At 46.5% G+C, this 14,573-nt stretch overlaps 1 protein-coding gene across 1 annotated transcript in view; it reads left to right on the top strand.

Annotated features, from left to right (window-relative positions):
• Positions 1–435: 435 nt before the first annotated feature.
• Positions 436–14,573, top strand: part of CSMD2 (CUB and Sushi multiple domains 2) — a gene marked incomplete at its 5' end in the record, with an annotated part of 226,308 nt that continues 212,170 nt past the window's right edge. Inside the window, one exon of the mRNA XM_082071314.1 lies at positions 436–592. Coding sequence (XP_081927440.1) covers positions 436–592 — 157 coding nt within the window. The remainder of the gene's footprint in view (positions 593–14,573) is intronic.

Here is a 14,573-nt window from a genome sequence, read left to right as displayed (position 1 = left end):
ACCCTCTCCCCTCCCCAGCGTTTAGCGAAGAGGAGAGCAAAGATATGGGAACGATTAATCAACGGGCTAATAAAAAAGTATAAATCCCTGGGGACGGTGCTGCTGATGCCGAGGAGCTGGCTCGGAGACAGGCACCGGGAGGGACGAGCCAGCCCTCCTCTCCTTCCCTCTCCTCTCCCCGAGCTGCTGCCACACTTGGTTCATTCCAGCTGCAGAAGCTCAGAGCCTTCCATGCGGTGGGATTTTATTTTCTGGGCTGAAAAAATTACAAAAAATAATAAATACAAGCCTGACGTGCTCCCCCACACCCCCCTTTCCTTTCTCTTCATCCAGCCGAGCCCAGGACTATCCCAATTGCGAAGGGGAAGAAAAAGGGGAGAAAACCCGACAACAACAAGCAAGCCCCAGCACGCCCCGTTCCTGCTGCCCTGTGACATGCAACCTTCCTTGGGATGGGACAAGCCGGGATGCAGCTGTGGCTTTGGATGGAGCTGGGGCAGAGCGGGGCTGTGCGCGGTCATGACGGTGGAGGTGAGCGCCTGGAGCCGGGTGCTGCTGCTCTCCGTGGGGCTGCTGGCCGTCTCGGTGACGGGTAAGTGTCATGGAGAAAGCTGGCAACTTTAGGAGCATTTTTCTTCCTGCTCCTTAGATCAAAAGACCACTGTTAATCCCCTTTTTGTGGGGGGGACACGGGGATGCGATGACAATGACACTGTGTGTGTGTGTATGCACTTGTGTGTCAGCACATGCTTCCCTGTAGTGTTCAATAAGTGTATTTTCTTCAGACCTTTGTAGCTTTGTATAAGGTAGTTTCCTGCTTTATCCTTGGGGAGCAACAATTTAAAGCAATGGGATAATAAAAGGTGGCTTTATTTGATCTCATTCCCCTTCTCTGGGTCAAATCATTTGTGCACAGTTGCTGTATATGTGAGATGATTGAAAAATGCCATCACGGTTTCCCCCTCTGTCTTTCCCTTGCATCTTAATTCATTATTTCACTACCCCAGCGTTTGCCAATAGCTGATAAAATAGATTGAGGGTGCCTTGCATGAAGATGGAAGCACTTTTCTCTTACTCCTCCTGCCTTTCAAGTTGATTATCACGTTTGCAAGAGCTCTTTGGCCTCATGGTTTTTGTGAAATATGCATTTATTGACTTGAACAATAGCAGAAGACTTGAATTTGGGGGTGTTTGCTTGTCTCCTCCCTAGTTTCCGCAACTGCCCTTGTAGCAGAAGCATATCTAAGGACTGGAGTTTATTTCTGGTGCAAACAGCAAATATTTAGGGACTGTCCTTATGTGTGTGTAGGAGGGGGAAGAGTGGGAGAGCGGAGCGTTTGGCAGTGTCTTCTCAGCACTGTGCAGTGCCCCCATTTCCAAGAGTTTCCAAGGAACGTTTGTCTTCCCTGCTGTATCTTAGGCTGCAGGAATGTGTTTGTGTCTTGATGTGTATGAAACCTATTTCATGGTTGTGTGTGTGGTTTTGTTTTCTTAAACTTTGTGATCTGGAATGCAATGCTGGTTTAATATTATATAAGGCAGATTTCCTCCAAGGAGATCCAGAATAAGTATTAACTGCTCCTCCTGAGTTATTCTTGCGGTGGACCTGAGGAGTTGTGCTAGCTGGAAATATCTATTGGGAAAGGGTGTAAAACCACCCGAAAAACCTGCAACTCCTAGTTAAGGATGAATATTTATTTTGGTGGATATTTTTTATTTAGCCTGTACACAAGAGAAAACCATTCCAGCAGCTTCTGTTGTGCTTTTCTGATACGAGTAGACCAATGTAGAGGTACCTAAATATATAGTTTACTATATCAGAGGTTTACTTGCTTTTTTTTATTTCTAGGCTATCTGTAGCTTATTCATACTGGATCTTCCAGGCTTGTCTCTGTAGCTGCTTGTTCAGTGTATGGTCTGTTGTCCCCAGGCCCCCAGCTCCCTTCCCTCTGCATTTAGAGCACTCTGTGTTCTGGATCCTTCACCCAGAGGTTGGTACTGTATGTTGTTTATGGCAAAAGCCTTTCAGACCTCGCGTGTTTATTTGCATCAGAGCTAGAGGCATTGGTCAGTAGCTCTTCTTCTTAAACAAATTCTGAAATCCCAGTAATGATCTTTTGGTCAAAGCAGGAGACCAACTTGGAAATCAGTGACTTACTGCTGGCTCTCCAGAACGCAGCGACCGTGTACGGGGTGAATGTGCCCACCGTTTGTGGAGTGCATGGTGCTTTTGGGGTCTAATCCCAGACAGTAAGTTTAGTCTGGGCTGGGACTTCTAGTACCTTCGCTGAGCGAACTGTGAACCTCTATGGAGCAGAGTTGTGAAAAGCTCTGGTTCCGAGCTCACCTGTTCAGGTCTGGGCAGGCGGCAGTAACCCAGAGTACCCATGGTGTGGCAGCAGAGCTGTGTGTGTAGAACTACCACTGAGTACTCCTGGCTGTCTTAAAAATGAAAAGGGACAGAAATCCTACTCGCATAGTGTCATCTGTGCTGTGTCAGTAGCTCTGTTGCCCAAAAATGCCCTTCTAAAAACTGGCACGAAGCGTGTGCTCCCTTCACATGCTGCCGTGGCTGAAGGCAGGAGAACGTAGCTTGTGTTTGTGCAGAGCGCTGAGCGAGCTGCAGGGAGGTGCTGGTTTGGGATATGCTGAAGTTCACTGTGTATCGGTGGAGTAGGGCAGAGGGAGGCAGTGGTTTGTGCCGCTTCCCCTCCGAAGGCTGCAGGGCTGGTTTGGCAGCGTTCGGAGGGCTGCAGAGGCCACGGAATTTGTCTTTGGCTGCGAGTTGACTGGGATCCGTCCTTGGCCTCTCAGAAGTACCGCGTGTGCGGATGCTGAAATTGTATTTCGTGATTGTCAAAACTGGTGGGAACAGGAGGGCCATTCCTTTCTGTGCCATTCCTTTCTATTCCACTCCGGGGAATTAGCTATGGATTGGCACAACAAGCTGCATTTGGAGTATGTATTGGCCAATTGCGTATGGATATACACATGCGCAATTTCTTTTGAAAGCCTACTATAAAGAGGGTCTTGATACCATTATTTGCACCCTGTGATTTACTAGTCAGAATCTTGTTTTGTACTGGGTTATAGAAAGATGGATGGGCTTGAAACATAGTCTAATCAATTTAAACCCATTGTAACTTTCTGTCTTCTTGATGGAAAACAGTATTTGGCAGACTCTTCCCCTGAAGAGCGGAGGAGCGGGAAGCTGTTTATGGATTTTGATGTATGTATTTATGTTGTATTTCTTCCTTTTATTTTGTTCTGTTGTCTTAAATCTCCACAGGATGAAGAGTGATTCAGGGCCACTTACCCTGCCAGGGGAGTATCTTCAGTGTGAAATACTCGGTGATTTGGATGTAGTTTTTTAAGGGGTAAGGGTGTGAGGCATCAACTCTCTCAAATGCTGGAGAGATGTGTTTCTGTAGCAGGAAGCGAATGGTCACCAGCCTGATCACATTTGATTGTGGCCCATGATGAAACTACAGTACTTTACGGCAAGAGCTGAGCAGATTGTTTTGATCTGAGTCCCGTTGCTGCAGCAGTGGGGTCACCTCTTGGGGAGCAGAGGCAGACACAGACTTTCCTCGTTAAACCCTCTCTTAGCCTGTATCAGTGGGAAATGCAGAGTAGTTTGGGGGCTGTGGAAGCAGCAGGGAGATGCTGGTTTTGCCTGCTCGTCTTGTCCCAGTTCCAGGCCACAGGAGCCGTAGACGAGTCCTTTTCCACACGCTTTTCTGCTGCTTTAAAGGAGTCCTGTGATTGTGCAGCGCGGCCTTTGGTTGCTCTGGGTGCCCAAGGCTGCAAAGTGACTTGCACAAGGTCATTTGGGGAATCTGTGGCAGAGCTGCCAATGTGTCAGTCCCGGCCTTAAACACGAGATCGCTTCTCCTGGTTTGGTTTCTGAATTCTTTGCAAAGGAGCGTGAGGCTACTTGTTGAGACGTGCATTCAATGCAACTATGGGGATGTTTCGGAGGCCTCCTGTGGTGTGTGAGTGTCTGCTTGGAGAAGCTGGTGCTTGCTTTGCTTTCAAAGAAACCAAGATAGAGAGACTGGAAAAGAAAGTGATAGTAGCACCCACAGTTTGTGTTTACAGAGTGTTTCTGGAGGAGTGAAGTACAGTGCAATTATGGAAATTGATGTGCTTTGCTTGCAATAAACATGATGCAGTGCAGCAATCCGCAAAATATATGACCTTCTGCCATGCTATGCGGTGGCAGACGGATCTGATAGTGGTGAGTATGCAATTGGGAAAATCCCATTGATTAAAGAAATCAAGTTAACTGTGTTTCAGTCTCTTTGCCATGGACACAGCGGCCAGAATGGAGACAGCATGCTGCAGGGAGCTTGGATGTCATCTTTTTATATGTCCCTTGTGTGGAAGAGGAGAAGAGTATTTTGGGATGTTTTTTCTCCCTTTTTAAGCGTAGCTTCACAGTGAACATTATGGTGTGTGTGTTCGTTCTTCCCAGTGTCAAGTGCGTTTTTTAATTCAGTCACTTGCAGTAACTGTCTATCCTTACAAGGTACCAGCATCTCCGCTGTAGTAATAAAGTGCCTGTGGGGGTGGGTTTTTGGTGTGCACACCACTGTCTGCTGGATGGAAAGAGAACTGGGAACTGTGTGAGTCCTGCTGGTAACTGAGAGAGCTCAGAATAGTCGTGGTGTAGGGAGATGCGATGATCTGTGACTTGCACTGGAAGAGGAGAAGAGTCTTGGACCTGTGAGGGCTGGAGCAGCAACAGTTGTCGGGGAGATGTGTGATAGGGGAGGAATTAATAAAAATCTTTCCCTATTATTGACTGCAAAAATCGACTTGAAAAGGAGCTGGTGGCCTTGGCGTGGGGGAAGCAGGTGTCTAGAGAGGTGAAGGAAGGGGAGAGTGACTTGAAGAAACAATGTGCAATAGGAGCGTATTTGTGGTATGATAAACTCAGCAGCTCTGTGGATGAGCAGGGGCCAACTAGTACTGGATATACTTCTTTGAGTCTTGGAGAATTGTGAAGATGGATGGAGACCACAGCACGGGACGGCTTTCTGCCCGCACTGCCCCCGCCTGCTGCTCCAGCCCCGTTTGCACAAGGACAATACGTGAGAGAGGCAACCAGTGCCACCAGAAAGCAGCTTTTTACTGGTATGGATGTCAAACTGGCCTTGCTAAGGGTGCTGCTGGGAACCCGGAGCTGCAGCCAAGCTCTCACAAAAGCCTGGAGCTCCAGCCCTCTGGCATTTGGGTTTCCCCCTCAGTAGCTCCTGGTGACCTCTGCAGGCAGCTCTTCCTCTCCATCTGTAACCAGGAGGAAATCAACAGCATCCCGTGTCCTGCTGGTACACTTTATTTTCTTCCTTCAGTGTGAAGACATGTTGCTGCTCTTGCTTCATTATCAGCTGTGTAAGAGAAGCCGGTGGGCAGAAGCAGCAGTTCTGCGTGAAGCCGTTGCTGTGAGTGCGGGGAAGGTGAGAGCGGGGCCCGGTGCAGACAGGGCTGCCCAAGGTCACCGCGGAGCTGCAGCACATCTCAGGCTGCTCACTCCTCTGGGTTTTCACGTGCTGGACACAAATGCACATGAAATGGCACAGAAATGCCGTGCTGTTGCTTGCAAGAGGGATGGTTGAGATGCTTTCTCTCTGCCGATGGGGTTTGAGCTGCACGTGTGCTAATGGATGCAAAGGCATTTTACTCTAGTTACACTGGAACAGGGCAATTTCTCAATCCATTTATCAAAGTGTCTGCAGATCCCATTTCAAGGCAGATAAAACAACAATGACTATCAAATAAAGGTGTCTTTATACAGAAGGTTTTAAAACAAAAGGTAGAAGATGGGTTCTTTTGGACTCTGGCTTGCACTTGCCCCCTGGAACATTCTCTTCTGCCCTAATGAAATGGGGGCTTTATTTGGGTTTCATCCACCTGCCTTAGTGCCACCTACATTTCTCTCAGTGTAAAGAATTTAGTTGCTCCTCAGTTGTCAGCTTTGCCAGCCCATGGTCACAGCCTGATAATCCTGGTCCCATCAGTGCCCAGAGCTGCTTGTATTAGAAGGTGCAAGAAGTACTGAAATAGGCAAGAAGGATGAGTTAATCACAGCTGGGGAATTAAGCACAACTGGGGATTTTCTGGTTCAGTGCTTTGCTGTTACTTGCACACTCTCTCTTGACTTGTTACAGTCATTAAAGTCCAGTTCTTGCTGTTTTCCGTGCCTGTTGGCACTCACAAATCCTTGAGGCTGTGAGCCTTAGTCATTCTGTTTCACTCCTCCATCTGTAAAATGGGGAAAAGTAGAATTTGCCAAATCCCCAAATGATTTACAGATTTATTCTGCAGAGAGATCTTAGGATGTTTGTGAGAAGCTTTCAGCAGATACAAATTGCATGAGGCTGATTAGCTACACCAGGTCTGTGCTCTCGGTTCTCTCCCTTGATTGCGTGGAGTGAATTCAACCATTTTGTGTACAATTTGGGATTAATTGTGAATGGCATCCTGAGGTGAAAGTTGTCTGTCTGCTACTCAACTTCAAGCAGCAGTCGTGGCAAAAAAAAGGGAGAAATATAACCAAATGTAGTTCTGTTCCAGCAAGTACTTGCGCAGGTTGCTCAGCTCCTCCTGGACTTCACGCTGTATCACTTGCACAGTTTTTATACATTTATATCCACATTTGTGCCTTTTATCAAAAGCCTGCAGCGTAGTTTTGGGAAGCACGGTGTACCCCGATATAGATGGGAAGGTGCATTTCAACGTTCCTTTCCCGTTTGATGCGCTGAAGAATAATATCAAGAAAGATATTTCCTTCCCGAAAGGAAATCTCCTTGCTCAGAAGGATAATGAAGCCTGGTGCTCTTCCAAAGCCCGGGCCATTTGTAAAGATGCTGCTTGCATCATGCAGCATGTTGTTTATATCCCTCTATTGTTGTTTTGTCTCCATTAGGGAAAGGTTAGGCACCGATTGTGGACACCGGGCATCTGTCAGCGACCATCCTGGGATGCTTTCATTACCGTTAAGCACCGCTGGGAGAAGGACTCAGTCTGTTACGTGAAAATAATGTCCACCTGCTGAAATAATAAGCGTTTGAAGGATAGGGGATTTGTCCCCGCTAAGGTTGGGCTTAACACACAGCAAAACAAATCATGACTTTTCACCCGTGAATGTGACAGTGAGGGCTATTACGGGCAGGTTTTTCTCCTCCTTTTCTATGAGTGCAGTTAGCAAATGAGACTTTTTACAAAAAAATACCCAATCTGAACCCGCAGGTCGATTCAATTCACCCCTTGTTAACTCTTTGATTGAGAGCTATGTAGATTGAAGAAGAAAGGTATTGATCTGCTTTGGGGATTGAAAACTGCGATTAAATAGAATATGTCTGAGGGTGAAAATGAGGTTTTAAGTGAATGGAGGAGGTGAAAGAAAAATAAAATAGTACAATATAGTGTTAATGGTAGTGGAAATAAGTTCTGAATTTCTTTGTTAGTTATACACAGACCTGAGCTTACAGTGGGCTTGTTTCTGAAGAAGAATCTATATCCACTGGATTATTCTCTTTAAACTGTCAGTTCTCCATCAGTGTAATGATGGAATTGTTAATATTGTGAGAATTTCAAGGACTGAGGTCTTCTAAACTATTAGTGAGATGAGATTGGTAGCTTGGTCAAAGATCTCTCGGGGCAAGTTCTGTTCTCACTGGCCTTGGGGGAGCATTGAACTTCATAGATGGACACACAGCCGCATAACTGATAATAGAGAATGAAATTGCAGGTACATTTAAGTCTTTTTGTGATGACATGGATTTGGTAACAAGGGGAATAGAGACTAATAATGAAAATTTATCATGAGGAAATCTTTAAATTAGGCCTTCAGTGAGATCTGTGAGATGGATTTCACCTTGAACCTTATTTCACCTTTATTACTCTTTTTTCGAGATAAAGGAGTCCTAACACCTGAGATTGAAGATGAGTTTGTGTTTGAGCACAATGGATAAGCCATTGAAATGCAAATATTCCCTTACTGAAAAATAATTGAAATACAAATCGAAAAATTTGTTTTGGAGATAATAATTAGCACCTTATAAATGAGGCTGAGTAAAAACGCTGCGTATGAGCGGAGTCTGTTTGCAGGGGTCTGTACAAATATTTTCCATCAAGTTAGCTCCCCTTTCCTGAGATTTCATTTCAGTCGTGAGTTGGGATGAACTGCTGGGTGAGACACTGAACTCATGGGAGACAAAACAGGCGATTGATGAGATTTGCATAATGGGAATCATGACATTGCAGAAAATGGGGCCTGCCCTGGGTCATTTTTGTGAATGTCTGGACCTAAGCAGGGAGAAGAGAAATCCTTGTAGTGTTCACTTCACAGACGCAAAGGGAAATAGAAGTAAAATTTTAAGGAGCTTCTGAATCATCCTGAACATTTTCTTTGAGTTTTGGACTCCTGGGGCAAGATTTGCAAGGATGTTTAGATGCCTAAATAAGTGTGTACTTGCCTGGTGGGGTTTTATGAGAGGATATATTAGCTGCAAAACCTGAGTGCATTGTGGAGGCTACGGGGCATCTGTTTGCAGTCCTTAGGTTTGTACAAAACGTTTGTGAATCTGGTCCACTTAAACTCCTTTTCAAAAGGAACTGTAAGCAAATTCGCCTTGGTTTTGCAAAATGTTGCACAAGGAGCTGCCTCATCTCTTTGATACCTTACCAGGCTCAAGCCGAGGCCTCCAGAGTTCCAGCTTAGTGCCTGAACCGCATGTTAAATCATGTTTTTCTTGGGCTAGCTCTTGATTTTTTGATAAAGCGTGCAAGCTTGTGTGGTGGGTTGCAAAGCCACCCTGCTCCCTTGGAAATGGGACGTACAAAGCAACCTGACAGCGGGGTGCAATTAGAGGATATTTGGGCTACTGAAACCCATGAAGAGAAGTCACCGGAAAAACCAGCGAGGCCGTTATTCACACTAGAGACAGCATGGGGAGAATGTGCATTAATTGGTTAATGCTTGTGTAGTGCTTTGAAGATGGAAATAGCTGTATAAGTGCTTGGTATTATTATTATGCTGACAATGGCTATGTAGAAGAGTCGTGGTGCTAAGGGAGCCGTCAAAATTGATTAAGAGACAATTTTGAAAAAGAAAGTTTTGAAGGGAGAAAATTACATCCCCGGAGAAGAGGCCATTCTGGCTGAATATCAGGATAACTGTTACTTGTCGGAGCTGAGGAAGTGATTTCAAGTAGTGGAAGGTTTGCACAAGATTCCCAGTTTCATGAGGAATCACAGAATCCCAGAGTGTCAGGGGATGAAGGGACCTGCAAAGCTCATCCAGTGCAATCCCCCCATGGAGCAGGAACACCCAGCTGAGGTTACACAGGAAGGTGTCCAGGCGGGTTGGAATGTCTGCACAGAAGGAGACTCCACAACCTCCCTGGGCAGCCTGGGCCAGGCTCTGCCACCCTCACCGGGAACAAGTTTCTTCTCATATTTAAGTGGAACCTCCTGTGTTCCAGTTTGAACCCATTTCCCCTTGTCCTGTCACTGGTTGTCACCGAGAAGAGCCTGGCTCCATCCTCCTGACACTCCCCCTTTCCATATTGATCCCCAGGAATGAGTCCCCCCTCAGTCTCCTCCAGCTCCAGAGCCCCAGCTCCCTCAGCCTTTCCTCACACGGGAGATGCTCCACTCCCTTCAGCATCTTGGTGGCTGCGCTGGACTCTCTCCAGCAGTTCCCTGTCCTGCTGGAACTGAGGGGCCACAACTGGACACAAGATTCCAGGTGTGGTCTCCCCAGGGCAGAGCAGAGGGGCAGGAGAACCTCTCTGACCTACTGACCACCCCCTTCTAACCCACCCCAGGTACCATTGGCTTCCTGGCCACAAGGGCCCAGTGCTGGCTCATGGTCACCCTGCTGTCCCCAGGGCCCCCAGGTCCCTTTCCCCCACGCTGCTCTCTAATAGGTCATTCCCCAACTTATACTGGAACCTGGGAATTATGCAGCTGTGAACTTGTGCGGATAATTGCTCTTTTTTAGGTTGTTGATGAGCGAGACGTGGAACTGTTTTAGGTTCTAGGGAACCCAGTTGTTCAGGCTTGTTTGAGCTGTGGGGGTCACTTGGTGTTCAGTTCGAAATGGGGAGAAGGACTGTTTAAGTTGACAAAAAATGTTGTTATGAGAACAAATGGGTGAAAACTCATCATGCATTATGAATTTTAGCTTGAAATTAGATTAATGTTTATAATCATCAAAGCAGTAAGGCTCTAATGCGAGTCTTCCAGTGTGAAGTACAGGACAGAAAAGCTAACATATTTATAAATAGGATTATGTGGTGTGATTGCCAAGCCTGGAAGGAAAGACAGTACGTAGTAACCAGGAGAGCTTTTTAGTTCTTCAACTTTTTATCTCTGTGTGTATATATACACATAAATACACATCCATATATATGCTTTATGGTCCAGTTTGTACTCGCTTGCTGTATCTCTGCGGTTCCCCAACTGATAAAGAGGCCACATCCCATGTCCTGGAGATCTGTGGAAGCCCCTGCAGCTTCTGGCTTTAAATCATGGCTTTTCTACACCAATATTCAGCAGAAAACCCTAAACAATTGACTTCGCTGAATACCAGAGGCATGAATTTTGTGAATTGTGCCTGTTAGTGAAGCTCCCCAGCAGAAAGCTGGCTGGTCTGCGCTATTGCCAGGCTCCAACTAGTTGTTTAGCATTCAGAGAAATTTCCATGTATATATAAAACCCGGGGTGTTTTTTCCTCCCGTTTCTTTCTTCGTTAAGGCCGCCCTGTAACGAAGCCGCAGTTGAGCTGTTGGATGTGTGCCCTTGCCTAGCAACTGTGCTTAGCAACATCAGGGCATCGCGATGGGGCCGGAGCCGCTGGCTGTCAGGGAGCTGGCTAGAATGGTAATTTGCGATGAGAGATACTGGAGCCTCTTTTCGTGAGGTTTGCAAAGCCTCGCTCTTAATTTCTTGACCTTCAGGCTTCCTTGAATGCCTACGGGCAGCTTGTGCCACTGCCCGGCAAAAACCAGGCGAGCTGAGAGTTGCTTGGTAGCTGAACCTTTGTATGGTGTGCGGGGCTTTGAAACCTTTTATTCCTCCAGACAAGTCGCGTTGTCTTGCACTTGGGGTGGGGTGAACTATGTGCATGTGAACAACTCCCGTGACAGCCAGTGCACCAGGATTTCAACCGAGTCTGCAGCTGCCGTGTGGAACAACCTTCTGCAGCAACAGAGACTTAAAATACATCACACCTGCACTGGGAAATACATTTGCTTTTCTTAGGAGCAACTCTGGGGCAGAAACCTGAGCGTATGCTTAAAGCACAGCCAGCTGTGGCTGCTTGAGTTGTTGTTAAAGTGTTTAAAACTCTTCTCTCTTCCTAGGGTGTTCAGCTTGGAGGCTTTTGGTTTGATTGGGGTTTTCAAAATCTAAATGCGTGAGCTATTTCAGCCAAGGTTCCTTAAAGCCTCTTTAAGATAAACTCACAGTAAGTTGCGACTTGCAGTGGAAGGAATGTCCTTCACTCTGAGGCAAAGAAAGGACGTGAAATAAGGTATGACTTGTCACTTTTGTCACAGCACAGCCACGCAGGTAGTTAAGAGTGGGTACCATAGGAACCAGAGCAGCACAAGCCAAGTTGGCTGGTTTGGCCAGTCCAGTGAAAGCTCCCGTGGCATTTTTTAGGATGGAGTGGGAAGAAACCAACATCTTCAATTTCTACGAGGAATCTTATTCTCGAGCCCCTTACTCTGGTTTCAAGCAAGTACAGAGGTGCCAGCGTGGCAAATCTTCACTATGCTGATCAAGCTCAAGCAGCGTGAGCTGTAGTGAGTTTGGCGTTGCCGGCAGGATTCCTGTGCTTTGTCCGTTGTTAAAAGGTTCAGGGTTTTCTTTCTCTGTGCGTGGGTCAGTAGAGCGTGGAAACAATTTCTTCTTTATTGTGATACAGTCAGAACAGCAGAGCCCATTTCCCCGCTTTGTTCCACACGTGCGGTGCGGGGACTCATCCTGATGAAGCGATCTATGTCGTCTTTGTCACTGTGGTTTTAAGGGCGGTGGTGAAAACTGAGATTGGGTGGAAGGATAGTGGGGCATTCTGTGTTGTGGAGTAATCGGTAATTTGGTAATTTAGGTTCCTCATCAGAATTGGCTAAAGTTTTGTTTGTTATGCAATGTTTCTGTGTCCATTGCTGTCAATAGGGTATTGGTTCGGGGTGTGTGATGCTCTGTTATGTGCCTGTGTTTTTCCAGCTAACTTAGTGCAGATAAAACACAGGATTTTTTGAAGATTACTGTGTAACGGGGGAAAATACATGTTCACTGATGTGTCTTGATGAACACAGAGTTCTCTAATATTTACTTCGGTACTGCTTGTATTAAAAAGCATGTGTTACCAGCGTTTTTCTAGATGTGTATTAAAATAACTCCAAAGTAATTTTTTAGTACCTTCTATTAGTCCGTAAGGCCTCCTGCCTCCCCTTGTAACAGTGGGACACAATCCGTCTCCCTTTCCCCTCACTGTGTGTAACTCTTTACTCCTAAACCCTTGTCCTGTTTCCTAGCTGGCTTTGACTCCGTTTGGAATGTGAGCTTTGCAGGTGGTGAAGTGGTACAGAAACCTGCAGGGGTGATTGAGAAAGGTGCAACACACACCTGTGGAGAGCCAGGGGACACTGATGTCTCTGTAACCCAATGGGACAGGTGCTGTGTGCTCACTGCAGAGCAGCTCCGGTTCTTACGGGCTCCACAGCAGCAAGATTTGGGGTCTTCCCATCTTATTAATTAAAAAAAATTAATGTGATGAGGGTCTTGAAGACTGTTTTGTCTGCAGGGCAGCGGTGCGGGGTCAGCGTGCTCAGAGCACAGGATTTCAGCCTCACGGGAAGCCTGGTGGCTGCTGTTCTGCCCCGTGTCCTCCCTTGGGACATTTGCAGCTCAACCAAATGCGATGTCACTCCCCAGCAGCTCAGTCTCTGTCCTCTCGGCACGTCAGGGACTGCGGGGCAGCCGTGGGACAGGACATGCGTGCAGTGTCATGTTCTTGCCGCCTCAAGTTTTGTCCCGCGATGGCTTTTGACGTTACCTGAAAGTGGAGTTTTTTCTCGCAACATCGTGTCAGAATTCGTTTGATGTTCCTATGGCAAGTGTATACCCTTTCAAGCTTCAATCAGGAGATATAAAACCAAAGTACAATAATAATTCTCTTTGTGCAAGCGCTTTAGCTTTTAGCTGTAGGGTGATCTGGTTTGAGCTCTTGCTGGGGAAATCCAGGGTCAGCAATGTGACTAGAAATCCAAAACATACATGAAACTTGGATAGTTTTCCAAGACAGAAGTTTTTGTTGGGAGGAGGCAGATGTGGGAAGAATTTTAATACATTATTACAGCGTCTTCATTCCACCATCATCTCATCTTTTTACTCGGGAAGCCCTTAGAAGTGAATCGTTATGGTAAGGTTGGAACAATGCCTAAATGTAACAGATCTCTGCAATAACAGTCTGAAAGCCCGGGCAGCACTAAAAGAGACAAAGTGATGACAGAGTGGGAGTGAAAGACTGTTGGAATGGAAGGGAGGCGATGTCTCTCTCCAGAGAACGGGAGGTGACAGAGTTGGTTTCAGGAGTGCTGTGTTTGATTCTTCAGCATCGTGCGATCCTGCTCAAGACTCACACGCTGCTCCTGAGCTGAGGGGGGTGTTATAATTCTTTCCAGGCTTGGCAGCGGTGGCATGAGCTGGATTCAGATTAAATGCGTGTTCTCTGCCCTTGCGTTCTCCGGTTTATCGCTCCACGTGTTCTGAGGAAAAAAGGCGCTGCCTATCTGAGATGTAAATCATCCCCTTGATGATGTTCTTGGATCCAACGGCTTTTGGTTAAAAGGTATAGTTAATGGAATGTCTCTGCATTATTTATTACCCAGAAGGCTTTGATGAGACTGTAGGTTAAGTTAAAACTGTGAAAAGGTGAATACTTAGGGAAACAAGGCTTAGATTTATGAAGTGTGAAGGTGCTTTCCCTGTTTGTTCGCTTAAATTGTGTGAACAAGAGAGTCGGAGCTGGGCTGCGGGTAAACTGCTCGCTGCTTGGGATTGTCTGTGATTTACAAGACAACTGTGTAAAAAAGTGTGAGGAGTTGCTGGTAAAAGATTAAAGACAGTGAACAGTGGGAAAATGAATGTTTTTGGTGTTTAGATCAGAGGGCGCTGGAAAGCGATGTCAATATTTGAGTGCAGTTTCTGAATTGGGGCCTGGTGTCTTGAAGAACTTTATACAGTGAAGGTGAATGACCATGGACAGTAATGGAAACAGAAAAAATTGAGAAGTTATTGATATATGAGTGGGATTTGGCCCTGGTATTTCAGGCTGGGGTGGAATGTGTTTGTGTGTTTGCAGGTCAAGAGAGGTTCTCCTGCCCCTCTGCTCTGCCCTGGGGAGACCACACCTGGAATCTTGTGTCCAGTTGTGGCCCCTCAGTTCCAGCAGGACAGGGAACTGCTGGAGAGAGTCCAGCGCAGCCACCAAGATGCTGCAGGGAGTGGAGCATCTCCCGTGTGAGGAAAGGCTGAGGGAGCTGGGGCTCTGG

Source organism: Streptopelia decaocto (genome assembly GCF_964273445.1).
Source record: "Streptopelia decaocto genome assembly, chromosome: 23".
In the NCBI taxonomy this organism is placed as follows: Eukaryota; Metazoa; Chordata; class Aves; order Columbiformes; family Columbidae; genus Streptopelia; species Streptopelia decaocto.
The sequence above is the reverse complement of the archived record's forward strand: the minus strand, read 5'-3'. Positions and strand labels throughout refer to the sequence as shown.